The sequence below is a fragment of the Zootermopsis nevadensis genome, unplaced genomic scaffold, assembly GCF_977971745.1.
Source record: "Zootermopsis nevadensis isolate Lab colony 2312 unplaced genomic scaffold, Znev_1.0 Znev_ptg000011l, whole genome shotgun sequence".
In the NCBI taxonomy this organism is placed as follows: Eukaryota; Metazoa; Arthropoda; class Insecta; order Blattodea; family Termopsidae; genus Zootermopsis; species Zootermopsis nevadensis.
The window spans coordinates 838,016-851,901 of record NW_028259143.1 but is presented as its reverse complement, the minus strand read 5'-3'; the positions used below and the strand labels follow the sequence as shown (position 1 = coordinate 851,901).

Sequence of the window (13,886 nt, the reverse complement as noted above, 5' to 3'; positions counted from 1 at the left end):
AAACATCTCCGTACATGTTCATATTTCAATGTGCTCCGCTCCTCCCCCACACCGTTTCCGCCGTCTTCTATGGCACAGCATAAATCTTGTTGCTGAACTCTGTTACTTCACATCTTTCAGTACTGTATTCAATATTCAATATCCATTCCATGAAATGATGATTATTATAATTTAAACAAACTTGATACATGAACAGTATGACCGTGTACGGTGCTCAATCTTCCTTATTCTATTTCAGTTCACGGACTTCTAGATACCCGTTATCACAAGAAAATTAAATATGCCACATTTGTGTTCTAAGACAAGGTAAAAATCCTGCAATTTTTTACACCAACCAATAAGCTTATCTCAGCAAAATGTAAACTCAAAAACGTTACAGTTCCTATTCGCTACAGTGCGGTTTCCAGTTCGGACATAATGTTTGAGTCCGTTACTGCTATTCCCAAGATAAGCATATGTTTACTTACAGCCTTGCAGATGGCAAGTTTGCTGACTACACAGGAAAATTACATCCCTTGCTCCTCAGCTTCAAAATTCTGCAGACTGATTTTCACATTATTTATTTCTGCTGCATCCACAAATGAAATTGGGTGAACAAAAGCCTTCACAAGTGTCTACCACTACTGATACTGTAAATTTATCAAACCGGCACATACCTGTTCACTGAATTTCACAGGAGAAATGTTGGTCTCCGAGTAAGACGAAACTCTTCTAATGCTGGTCCAAATATAACTCATCTCAGCGTGAAGTGATTGAAGTCTTCACCCTTACCAACACACTGACTTCAGGAACACGGAAAACACCAAGCCCCCATCTCGGTCTAGAGTCCGTGCACCGTTGTAGGTCACCTCTGTCAGCCGACATCCTTGTCGTTAGAAATTGGGAACGCATCTATCCCACATCTTGTGGGGACTCTTCACCCAGACAGGTGGGCGGAAACCAAGAAGGTTCATAAGACTATACACACATGGAGGAATTTGCCATAGACAAATAAAAACAAACACAAAGTATGTTTCCTGTATTATAAGTTCAGGATCATTACAGAGAAGCCAAAATATGCGTTCTTCTTTAAACGCAATTAGCTCTATTACAGTCAATTTGTGGGTTCCAAGACAGGAATACTTCTACCACAGGGTAAAACTTAAATGCACATTTTTTTGCAATTACATAAGATGCAGATTCTTTGTCAAAGTTTAGATCAACAACATACACTAACTGGTATTGCACAAATAAATTATTTAGAAGAATTAAGCATAATATGTTACAACATAGTATGAAAGGAAATATATATTAGTGACATTAAAATTCCACTTATATATCAGATTATTAATACACATTTACAAGCCTGCTATGGCTGTTATACACGCTAATACACATTTCTCACCGAAACATTAAGTGAAGAAATATCACTTGTTTATAACACAAACATAAAATTAAGATTAAATTAAAGGCTCTTCTACTTACAATTTACATTTTAAGGCACTTGACATAAACATATCAACTTAAAATTTATAAATCTGCAAATATCAAAATTATTTTAAAATACAAACAAAGAACCTGCCCCAAATAAGGATATATGTCAACACCAATAGTATTTCTAACCAGCTGAGTGAAACAGCCAAGTACCAGTATTTTCTTGCACCAAGATGAAAATTGATGCTGACGGTGGACCGAGATGAATTACGCCATCGAACGAACCCAGATCCAGCCATCTTGAGAGCACTGTTGTTGTTTCAAGTAAGTATCCTTTCTTAAATAGATAACAAGTATCAGAGTGAAATATACATTATTTAGTCTGAACATTACCTAATTGCAAGTAAATATTATTAGTTAACTGTAACACATAACAGCCTAGTTCGTGAAGATGTAAGGATATGTGAATGTAACCATCAAGGCTGAGTACAGCCTTATTTGGGACACCACGCGCATTCTCTCAGAATTCTGCCACCCTTAAACTCGACAGCTAAATGAATTCTAACAGGCTTTTAACTGGCATTATTAGAGTGAATCTATGTTTAATTTGTAATTTAACTATTGATTCTGTAATTGGTAGGCTGACTTCAGGGCTAAATTACAAAAATGTATTCTCGTTTCTTAATTTAACATATGAACAATTAGTTAACGACTTATAAGGAATAAGAAAAATTTGTTGCCTGGAATAAAATCGCTCACTTTCACTTCACTTTAACAGCCAGAAATGGATTAGAATTTAATTTATATAGGACCTATAATTTAAAAATATGGAGAAATATAAAACTTTGACAGTCTAAGAGTGGAAGGTATTTCTGCATGTGACATGAGTACTAAGCAATTACTCAACATACCCTTAAATATTCACTCACCTGGATAAATTAGAAAAATATAAGTTCTTAGATAAAAAAATATTAATTAGGCAATGCCACACTGTACAAAATAATTTATTCCTCTATTCAGAACTAATTCTATTTCTTCAAACATAGTCTTTGTCATCTCCAATGTGCTCCTGAAAAGATAAACAAAAAACAGTAACTGACAATTCTCTAGCACTAAATGTGGATTCACGAAAGCTTGAAGGTTTAATTTCTTAAAATATGGGGTGGGAGAAAATACAACATTTCTTGACTTCAAGCGTGGGACAGAAAAACAAATCTTAGTTTAAAAAATCACATGACACTATTTTAATTAGAATTTGAAAAATATTAATTTTTTATGCAGTCAGTTAACATTTTCAAATCATACACAGAAATGCAAATGTATCAGAATTCTCAATCATGTTCAGGTTCTGCGTAACAGCATTGAAGTCCGTGCTATTTCCATCAAATATCAGATCAAGAACCACATAAAGATATCCGCATAGGTAAAGCATCAGAGCCCTTAACCAGTGAGCCTGGAACCTAAGGCTTTCTGGAAATTTTACCCTCGACACCTTACTATCTTACTACAGACATTTACAAACATTTTGAAGAGTAAAACTTAAAATGCTGTCAACACAAATAACGTTTAGCAGTAAATTTAACAAAAGATGAGTGTCGCATTGGTAGGCTGCAGAGTTGCTCGCATGGAACTAATTTTAAATACAAACAACCGGAGTCTGTGAAAGATACAGCAGTTTAATAAATAAATCTCAGGTCTTTCCACACTTCAGGAAGTCAGATCTGGGGGTTATGATAATATACCTTACCTCGTGCTTTCTGTGGTGCTGAAATTCAGAATAAGTTCAGGAGTAATTCTTTCTGCTACCTCTTGTGACTCAACAAAATTTGCCAGTGTCAAGTACAAATTTTTAACTGCATCATGATCCACAGTTAGGGCACTAACTGGATGCTCCAAAATGCTATGTACAAGTAAAATACAAAATCAATGGTAAAACAATCTGACAAACTTTGATTCCCTGTCAACTAGTCATCAGAAACACGTGAAATGATCACACACATCATTCAGTGACAGAAGCCACAACTCTTCATTACGACATCTCCTAAGAAAAATGAATGTACCATTACTCCAATCATTGTCATTACAAAATATTATGTTACCATTCCACTCTGTTAATTCAAACAGGAAGTCGATGTAAGGCTATTTAAATATTGAGAAGCTGAGTCATTCAGCTCGTCAAAGGAATTCCCCATCTTTTACGACATCTGACGTTTCATTACCGACAGTCTCTATACTTAGCCAGGTGAATCCAACCCATACACTCCCACAATAATTTTAATTATAAAGAATGACAATATAGACAGGACAAACTACGTCTTAGTACTGAAGTCACATGAATGTAACGAAAACCCACTGTAATGTAGTTCAGGTTATTAAAAACAGCACACAATAATTATTACATTAACAATTTGAATAGAAAATGAGGCATCTTACATTTTAAATATAAAGGGCTGAAAAACAATTCTTCTAAATTAATGCTGACCAGTATTCTAAATATACATATAAAATATATAAATGTTTCATGTGTCAAATCACATTTAGGAACATGGCACCCACTTGCAAGAAGTCATAAAAATTAAACTGCCACAAACCTTGCAATGTTTTTGATTAATGCATCAACCATGGGGTAAATATATTGTACTCTGTTTTGTACAATGTCTACAGTAGGAAGTGGTTCAGGCCTACTGTACACCACGTGATGTTCCCACCCAAGCACATCACACATTAGTGCACTGAAATACAAACATAATCACACAATAAATAATGATGACAACAAGCTTTCAAGTGATTCGGTGTTCATGCTTGCACCATGCGGAAGTAGGCTGTGTTTCTGATGTTTCAGAGGAACATATAGCTTCCATCATCAGGGCTGATGTCACAAATCTTGGGCAAGAAGATGGTTTATACAGGAACAGGAACACAAGTGGCCAATCAGAGGCATGTGACGAGGAAAGGTAAAGCCGTGTTTTATACCTGTTAAGTTCTGCAGAATAACACTCTGTATCATTAACCCATATAAAAGAGAAACAATGCTAGAAAAAAGTAAAATATGCAAATCTTCTAAGATGGAGATGAGGCTTTAAGTTATGTAATATTTCAAAACTGAAGTAATGTAGTGTTACTCCGACAAATTAACAAAACAAAGTCCTCATGGTAATCATTTACTGCAAGTTCCTCAGACAAGATATATATCATTATTAAAAACAAAATACATTTATAGTGCAAAAGAATAAAATATGCAACCAATATTTGCATAATACTTACCAAAAACTCTGAACCAATTCCAAACAATTTTTCAACACGTCCATCACAGTTTTCACATTCTCATTCTGCGACTTATATTGATCACACTTGAATTTTTCTTTCTCATCCTCTTTCTTAAATCCCGTCAATGTTTCTTCACAGTGCTTTCTCAGTCTCTGAAGAAAATAAATGTAGTTAGTATGTACAAATTCAGTTTATTATTTTTTTTAAAACACATGGAAAATATAGAAATCATGGTGTTAAATAGTAGACAACAGATTTGACAAATGATGTGCTGGGATGCTGACAGACATCGCAGGGACAACATTCACTTCTCCGTTCATCCCTTGTAAAATTACAAAGAAAGAGCACAAATATGCTAGAACTTTCAACTCGCTTACCTCTATATTTGACACACACGCTGAGACCAAATCACGATACTCATCAAACTGTACCGCCATGCAGAGATGCAAGCTTGTTTGTAACATTTTCTTTACATCACGTAAAGAATGTCCATAACCTGCAAACAAAATACCCCGTTAAGCCTAATACCTATCTCCGGAGATAGGGATTAGCTCTATCTATTGGGTCAAACTGAGTAGGTATCTGAAGATGGAGATAGAGCCCTATCTCCAAAACGTCGTTTTATACTTTATTTTACTAGACGATGGATAATATCCAAGAAAATTTTTATTCAAATGACTCACCATTGTCATAAAATTTAGATTTTATATAGAATAGAGATGTTATCTTATTTGAAATGTCTCCGCGGGAAACATAACACTGTCGCAGTTACTGTCAACCTGAGGTGGTAGATTTGGTCTTATATATGGAATTTACTACAGACACATTATCTCACCTTATAATGAAGCTATTAAGTTGCTTACAACAGTTTCAGAAGGTATTTCTCTTGGGATTTTTAAATTTAAGAAAGAATGAATATGGAGCTGACTCATGTAGTTAGTTACTTAAAACAATACAGAACATTTTGTTTACCTTTATTCTGTTTTGCATCGTCAAAAAATTCCTTTAGACATTCGAGGATACCTTTAACCTCTGCAGGCAAAACAATACTAAAAACTGCTATCCAGTGCTTGAGAAAACAAATTATCATATCTGATAAAGTCCATGGTGGTTTGACTAGAACAATAATCTTCCATGAACTACCATACGCTTTATTCATCTCATTTTCCAGTATCTAAAAAAGAAAAAAAAGTATTACAGTTACAAGCAAAATAAAGCAACAACCCGCTGTTTGCTACTTAACGAAAATGTCAGTATCTACAGGAAAATGTCTGTTGTAGCAAAATTATGTCACCTATTTCAGACAGGTACTGTCCTATTTTATGCGTGCTTTGAATAGGCCTCATAAAGTTATAAAAAATTCATAGTAATTGGTTCAACTTACTCTGCTAAGCAGTTCTTTTAACAGCGACTTCAACTTGCACAATATGAAGTCAACAACAGAAGCTACTTCAGCAGGGGATCCTGATTCCACCGCTGCTAGCACACCCACATTTGCGACAGACAGGTCTGAAAAACAAGATACTTCATGTCTCCTCTTCTACCTACTGAACACAACGTTGACTACCGCCACAAATATAATACTAATGTTAAAAAAGTTAGCGTCAAATAAATGTTACTTGGGATGTCCTGAACCAAAACCCAGTCAGTGCCTACGAACTCATCTGCTAACTGCAATCATGAAATTACAAAGGCATTATTAATTTGAGGTAAAGTTGCCCCTGGAACTTATTAAGCACCCTGGCATAAACACAGATGGAGGAAAAGTTTCACACTAGATGGACGTGAATGGTCAGCGACACAGCCCAACCACTTTACCCCTTGGGGAGGCTCAGTGGGCCCTAGAGCTGGTCTGAAAGCAGAGGCCAAGAAAATATTCTTTTGGCCCTGCTAGGAACTGAACCCCTATCATCCAAATTGTAGTCACACAAAGATTTTAATCTTATTACACGGTTTCAAATATAAACTCAAAGTATAATTTTACCATTTCCTGACAGAGATTGGATCTGAATTTGGTCCTCTGATTCTGAGCTCAATTCTTCAAGTGTCTGTTGCATTTCTGCCTTTTGGTACGATTTTATTCCATTTACAATAGCTTTATTACAAAGGTTTTTGTCATTTGATAATAGGATCTGTAAAAAAAAGAAAAGAGAAAAAGATCAGATTAAAACATTAACACACTTTAACTTATTGTGATCTTCTGAATCTCTGTCTGCCTTTCCTCACTTACGTCATCATCATGTCCGCGCGTAAAACTGTGTCTGCCACCTCCTACTAACTTTTGAACCAACTAATTGATTTTCACAAAATTCGGTATACACATCAAGCCACTAGAGGTCACTCCATTAAACTTTTTAATTTCCTGTCATTAATAATATCGAGACCCTCAAACTTTTTGTAAGTGATTCATAAAAAATACGTAAATGTGATTACAGTAATTCTCGCCGAATTTAAATTCCTACCCTTGCCTAGTCTTTATTTGTTCCTTGTACTTTATTCATCACACTTTACCCACAATGAAGACTCGTGAAATGTTGTACTGTACCAGGCACACCTGCTCTGAAAAAAACAATTTCATTCACGGTTCTGACTGGTAGTTACGGATCGGTGGCGTTCTCAGCGTCACCAAGCAAATTCAAGGCCATATTCAACCCCTTCTCATACAATTTGACTCACAACTTATAATCATTCAATTATGTTTCCAATTCTACGCTAAAATCTTCAACAAGTAAAACACTCCCATAAATTAATCAGAAGCACTTACCACTTGGTTTGTCCTCCGAGCTATCTGAAGGCAACACTGAAGGATAGAGTCATCTGGTACTTCTATTTTGAAATCTTTAGGAACTGCGTCTAATGCTGTTTGACCTAAAAGAACCCAACACGTTACTTCGACATCAAAACACCGTATCAAACGTGGGACAACTTCATTATGGCGCCTACTGCTAGATATCTGACTAGTATTTCTGTGTTATTATGCAGTTCCTCTGCTTAACACCGAGACACTACTTCAGGTACGTTAGGTTTAATTTCCCTTAATTTACTTAGTCTAAAACACTTCACAAATACTTAAATTGTGTAAATGAAGTCTAATATCAATAGATTTAAAATCGCTCAGTTTTCGAGGGCAACAGAAACCCCCCGAGTTTGTTTAGACAGACAGTAACGTATGTATCTACACTCTGACCTTTATACATAACATATACATGCGTTATTTCGATGTGTCAAAAAGCAGGAATACCACAAATGTCTCATTGAATTAAAGGAAAATTATTTTACAGACCACTGAAACGTCTATGAAAATGATACGATCTGTAATCAAGTACTCGTGTCATTTTCTAAAACATTAATAAAAAAACAAACTGAAACAAAATCCAAAGCCTGAGAACTGATAATTTACCTCGAATTCGTGGATGTTTTGAAGAGAAGTTGGAAAGAAGAAATGAAACTGCCTTTCTTGCTCTCATTGTAAGGAATGGACTTCGGACGTTGCCTCGCTTATCCTTCATTACGTCCAGTTCTTGAAGGACCTGCCATGGAATAACCAGGACAGGGAACCCCAAACCTTGCAGAGAAAGCATAAGCAACCCACATCACTAAACTGTACATTACGCACAGCTGATAACACTTCTACACCAAATATGACGTACCATGTTCTCCGTAACACCGGAAATCTTTTCCGCTACTACAAAGCGTCTATCGAGGTTCTGAAATTAATTCACATTTGATCCACCAGTGACCCTCACGGAAGTCAACGTGTTAAACCACCCTTACAAACTTTCGGTTTTACGACCTTCAAGAACGTAATTTACTGCATGTGAAACTTTTTATTTGTTCATAAGACATCGATCATTCATTTTTGTAACCAGTTTCTAACAGATTCTGTAGAACAATACAAACATCAAAGTCATGATTACCATGATGATGGGGACAGTAAGTTCCTGTGAGGTGTCAGTCAGTATTTTCCATGCCACATCTCATAAGACAATCATCTTCATATCTGTTGGTATGAAAACCTCAAATCTCACAAATAAACTTACTGTTGATTGATTACCTTTAAAATTTGTATCACGCAGCTCCTCGATATAGTTCAAACTAGAAATCAATACATTCGTATCAATAACTATGAACCATTCTGGCTTTCCATCTGCACAGAAAATAGAATTAATATCATAGTCTAGTGTTTGTATCCCTCTGCCATCTTGATCAATGTTACGACCCTGATGAATCTGACTGCGGACTTCTTGGATCTGAAAGCAGACAATAATTTACCTCACAATATGAGATTCACTCAACGATACTAATCGAGACAACAATTTGCTTGGTCACAAAGCCATATTTGAAATGACGGGTCTGTGTAGAATGGAACGATTCTGAACATGTTCGTACGGCGGTCTGCCATTTATACTTCCAATGCTACTGATCCAATAATATTTCCAGTCCACTTGCAAATAATTTCTCACCTGATATAGAATTAAAAAATTTGGTAGTCATATCAGCCTTCTCCAAAACCTAAAAGCTAACTTTGATGCATTCAGTAATCTTACGTGTGACAAAATCTTCTCATCTTCTATGGGCTCCCACTCCATCAGTTCGTCTTCTTGGTTTGTCACTTCTGCTGTTACATACGGATGCTGTTCAGACAAATTCTGTTTCACCGTTTTGTCCGAAAATCTCCGACCATCTCTGACGAGACTCGCATCAGATGATGGGCTTCTCTCTTTTGACCAAACACCTGAAATCCACAAACTTGCAAAATAATACTTTACCAATCACATAAACTGTGCACCTAACGATTCTCAAACACCTAAAGTTCCGGCCTTCCCTAGAAGCTATAAAAGGTGACAGGCCTTTTTAACACCTCAGTAAAGAACAGCAAATATTAACTGGTTTCTCTAGTCAAATAAAAACATCGGTCATTACTGAATTTGGTATCTTTTTTTCCAAATTGATTCTCAATTTACAATCGACTGCTGACATATAACTGTCTTTTCTAGAGTACATACTTCAAAGACAAACTTGTTTTATCTTTCACACTTTAATTTATATTTTCAGTTGCGAATCAGCATAAGTTACTCTTTCATCGTTGCTCTAGATTCCAATATATGGCCAACAGCCAATAAAGATTGTTATGATGAAAGTCACTATCATGACGCTACGTTTTCCAGAATATGGGTAAATTACGAAACCTATGTGATTTTCAGACTTCATTACACACATCGCCAGCAAACATACCGGCACTGCAAGCTTCAGGAACTCTTTCATTTTTAATAAGAAGTCTATCCTGCTGTTTATGGCCAACTTTCTGTTCCAATTTTAACTTCTTCTGAAGTATTTCTAGACGTTTTGCTGCCTTACATTTATCAAAACCTGGAAAAAAATAAAAAATGGATGTTCATTAAACTGCGGAGTTTCGAAGGAAAATAAAATAACATTTAGCACAAAATAAGTTCTTTTTAAACTTTCCATCTTATAGTTTAAACCTCCACTCATAAGTGGGAGATATCTGTTCTGGCAAAAATCTCATTAGTCTAAAAGAAAAAGAGCAAAATATTTTTTTTTCCACCTGCAATGCTGTATTTTTAAAGCAAGACCAACTTATGTTCATTCCACTTCATTTCTGTAAAAGTAAACTACCTACATAACTGCAACCAAATTCCTAACTTGCAACACATGTAAATGAACTGGGACAAAACAAAGTACCTAGAAGTTTTCAATGGTTCGGATGCTGAGAAGCTTTCTTTTAGATTTTCCAGAAAGTCTAATTTTGGACCAGAAATCCCTCACTTCATAATTTACTGCTTCCTCTGGGTGAGCGTTAGCCTTCTATTCCAGCCACTGTATAAGTGCACTACACTTGCACTAAGCAATAACGTACCTCCACCGTAAGCTCCAGGAGTATTCAGATTTTTTGAACGAAGATTATCTCGCTCCACATTCACCACCTCTTTACGGCCAAAATTACATTCAAATTTTAACTTCTTCTGAAGTATATCTGAGTGTTTTGAAGTCTTACATTTACCAAGCTCTGAAAGAAAATTAATAACTGGTGTACATTAAATTCGTAATTTACTGCTTGCTCTGGGCCAGTATCAGCCGTCATGCACACAGCAGTAAAATCAACAGTTTACAGCTTTATGCAGCTCACAAGCACGAGGATGTGCTTGGAGACCAGAACTAATGGAGGTTCCAACCCCACATTTGATAAACATTTAACGTGCATCCGCAGATCACCCATTAAATCATTTTGTCAGTATGCATATAACAACTCAAAAATAATTTCGTAATTTCCCAAACTTTTATACCACTGTGAAAACCTCAAATCATACAATAATCTAAATTCAACAAACCTGAAGAATGTAAACGAAGACTTTCTTCTACCTTCTTTCTTTTTTGTCGAAGTTCTTTGCTTTTCTGAGCTAGAAAACGAACGTGAATAGAAAAAGGTCAGTAGCAATATAACTAGTCTTACTGCTGAGAAAATACGAGGTTTACACAAATTTTTAACACATTATACAGCATCAAAAGGATACCACAAAGGTTCTTTAATATCAACTCGCATAGGAATGAAGGAATTTATTAAGATCTGCCATATGCACAAAATGGCTGTCTTCTAAGATATTATGCCATGTAGTCTGGTATAACCTGACTGACATTTCAGAGATTCTTACTGCCTCCATAATAAGGGTGATTTGTCAGTAAGAGTCATCAGCAAATTTATACCAGATACACAGTGAAACATCCCGGAAGACAGCCATCTTCAAACCCATTCACAGTTTACAGATGCTGGGATGTAACTCCCCAGTCTTATACCTCACACTACAATTTTATTCACATTTTGAAGTAACACAGTGATATGGAGCATGCCGTGTTCATTACCTTCAGAATTCTCTTTCCTCACCAGTTCATCAGCAAGTTTGGTTTGTAATGCTCTCAAACGTTTGGAAGCCAACCCTGATTAAACATGAAAATGAAAAATGTGAACTCCACGAGTACTTAAAACATTTCCCTGATAGCACTAAACAAACTGTTTCTTTGGTTCAAATTGAGCGAACTTTCCATAAATTCACATACGGCTATGGGAAGGAGCAAATGAGAGGAGGTAGAAAAATAAAACTCTAATCATCATAAACAAATTTAAATTCTCATTAACAAAGTCTGTAAAACTACCGACGACTTAAAATGTTCAATAATTTCAATCATTCCTAATAAAAGACCATAAAAAACGGGTACAGTGATCTGTTGATGGCTGCCTTCTGCATTGTAGCACTGTGTAGTCCGATAAAGTCTGCCAATGTTTCAAAGGTCCTTGATGCCACCATCGTCAGAGCTATCCACACACGGTGCAACAACCCAGAAGATTAACCATCTTCAGACTCGTCGTAAAAATTTAAAATGATAAAATAAGAAATTTAAGACTACTTCATACTATGGTGCCATTCCAGCACCTGTCTGAACATACTGAGGAAAACTATGAGACCCCTACATTAAGATAACTAGAAGCAGACATTATCTGAAGAGTCTGAAATTGTATCAGCCTTGTAGAACTTGAGTATGTTACTAACCTTGGGCATATTTCCATCTTCCTGTACTTTCAAGTTCAGCATTTACAGCTGCACGATCTGGACTGATTTTATTCGGCGTTTTGGCTTTCAGTGCTTGTTGTACATCATCATTTCGTAAATTTGACTTACTTGCACATAAAGCTGAACTGAGACTTCCTCTTACAGCTGATGGTAACACTAACTGGCTACTTAACTTATTACTGTGTAGCTTATCTACTGCACTACCACTCTGACAAATCACATTATTATTTAATTTGATTTTCCTCAAAGGTGGTTTCTCAATGTCAGAATCACTATCCAACTCGACTGATCCAGAGCACCTCTTCTTCTTCTTCTTCTTCTTCTTCTTCCTCTTCCTCGATAATACTTCATCATGGGCAGGTCTGCCATGTTGGAATTCACACTCTACACTTGCTTCATTAACACATATCTTGTCATTAGCACTAATTCTGCTTTTTAATGTTCTATTATATTTCTTCTTATGACTGTCACATTCCTTAGCAACAGTGACTTGAAGTACATGTGATTTATTTGGTAGTATTCCTGAATTGCTTGAGACTGATTCCAATCTTTTATCTGTAGCCGATGTCAATTTACATTCATGTAAAGATTTTCCTAAACTACTGCTGCTTGATTTTGCTACCAAATCTGATGATTTTTCACTGTATTTTTCCTGTAAAAAATAAACAACTAAGATTACTACTAATTTTTCCAACAAAAAGAATGTAATAACACCTCATGAACTAAACACAAATTTTATGCAGTCTAAGGCTGGGAATCCCAAATTTCACACAATTATGACATATACATACATACATATTTTATTACATTCCAAGGATCCATAAGATAGTCAGATGACAATAGGATGTGGAAAAAGTCATAATAATACATATTATAAAGTACAATTCATACTATTAAATAAATTTCACATAAAACAAACAAAGGGTTCACCTAAAGTAATGATAAGTTACAAATAAATCTACCCATTACACACAGAATATAATTTATCACTTATATGTAAACAACATGAGAAGCATGAAGCATGAAATAGCACACAAGTTCTTTAATGACAGATTTCAATGTCAAATCCAAACAATTTCTAGCTTCAACATGTCATTTTAACCTAACTCTCTTAGTTCCAAGATTAACAGCCTTTACATAAAATACTCTGGTTTCTATTCTGCAAAGTGAATTCTAAAAAATCCTACACAGTAAGAACCATTGAATGGATCTAGTGGATTCGATTTCGTATTTTTGACTTTTTACAGAACGAATACTTACACCATTTGATCTGTAACACTGTTTCAATGTAGGCCGTTCCCATGACGAAACTCCAGTACATACATTAAAATAGTACACTTTATCGAGGTGAGACTTTGATGGATAAACAACCCATCCACTAGGAAGTGGGAGTTTCGTGTCTTTGACCGCAGAACTCATTTCTTTTATGGCCAAATAACAGCGTTCACGTTTTCTTCATTAAGTGTAACCATGTACAAGAGAAAATCTATCCACTATTTCTAACGTCTTTCCAACAGCTCCCATTGTTAACCTTCACAACAATCCCACAACACCACACATCCTACAACCCACAGATATAAGAGTTTTTCTTAGCATCTATTTAACCACGGAAAACATCAA

The 13,886-nt window shown here is 35.7% G+C and overlaps 1 protein-coding gene across 2 annotated transcripts; it reads right to left on the bottom strand.

The window, feature by feature from the left end:
* Nucleotides 1-1,001: 1,001 nt before the first annotated feature.
* Nucleotides 1,002-13,840, bottom strand: Swt1 (Swt1 RNA endoribonuclease). Of its 2 annotated transcripts, XM_022084679.2 has the most exons (18): nucleotides 13,527-13,840; nucleotides 12,246-12,918; nucleotides 11,560-11,634; nucleotides 11,031-11,099; nucleotides 10,559-10,708; nucleotides 9,916-10,050; nucleotides 9,228-9,415; nucleotides 8,735-8,930; nucleotides 8,081-8,245; nucleotides 7,445-7,548; nucleotides 6,665-6,812; nucleotides 6,065-6,189; nucleotides 5,653-5,854; nucleotides 5,058-5,176; nucleotides 4,678-4,832; nucleotides 4,005-4,145; nucleotides 3,161-3,313; nucleotides 1,002-2,482 (listed from the first exon to the last, which is right to left on the bottom strand). In XM_022084679.2, the coding sequence occupies exons 1-18, from the start codon at nucleotides 13,683-13,685 to the stop codon at nucleotides 2,389-2,391; spliced, it is 3,051 nt and encodes a 1,016-aa protein (XP_021940371.2). In that variant the 5' UTR covers nucleotides 13,686-13,840; the 3' UTR covers nucleotides 1,002-2,388. The 2 variants fall into 2 exon arrangements, with proteins under 2 accessions (XP_021940371.2, XP_021940373.2); XM_022084681.2 differs by lacking the exon at nucleotides 11,560-11,634.
* Between the last annotated feature and the right edge of the window lie 46 nt (nucleotides 13,841-13,886).

Coding starts and splice junctions, on each gene's coding strand:
- Swt1 (XM_022084679.2), bottom strand. CDS start 13,685: ATGAGTTCTGCGGTCAAAGACACGAAACTCCCACTTCCTAGTGGATGG. Junction 8,246..8,734: donor GCGTGATACAAATTTTAAAG/GTAATCAATCAA, acceptor TTTCTCTGCAAG/GTTTGGGGTTCCCTGTCCTG. Junction 2,483..3,160: donor AGCACCACAGAAAGCACGAG/GTAAGGTATATT, acceptor TTATCTTTTCAG/GAGCACATTGGAGATGACAA.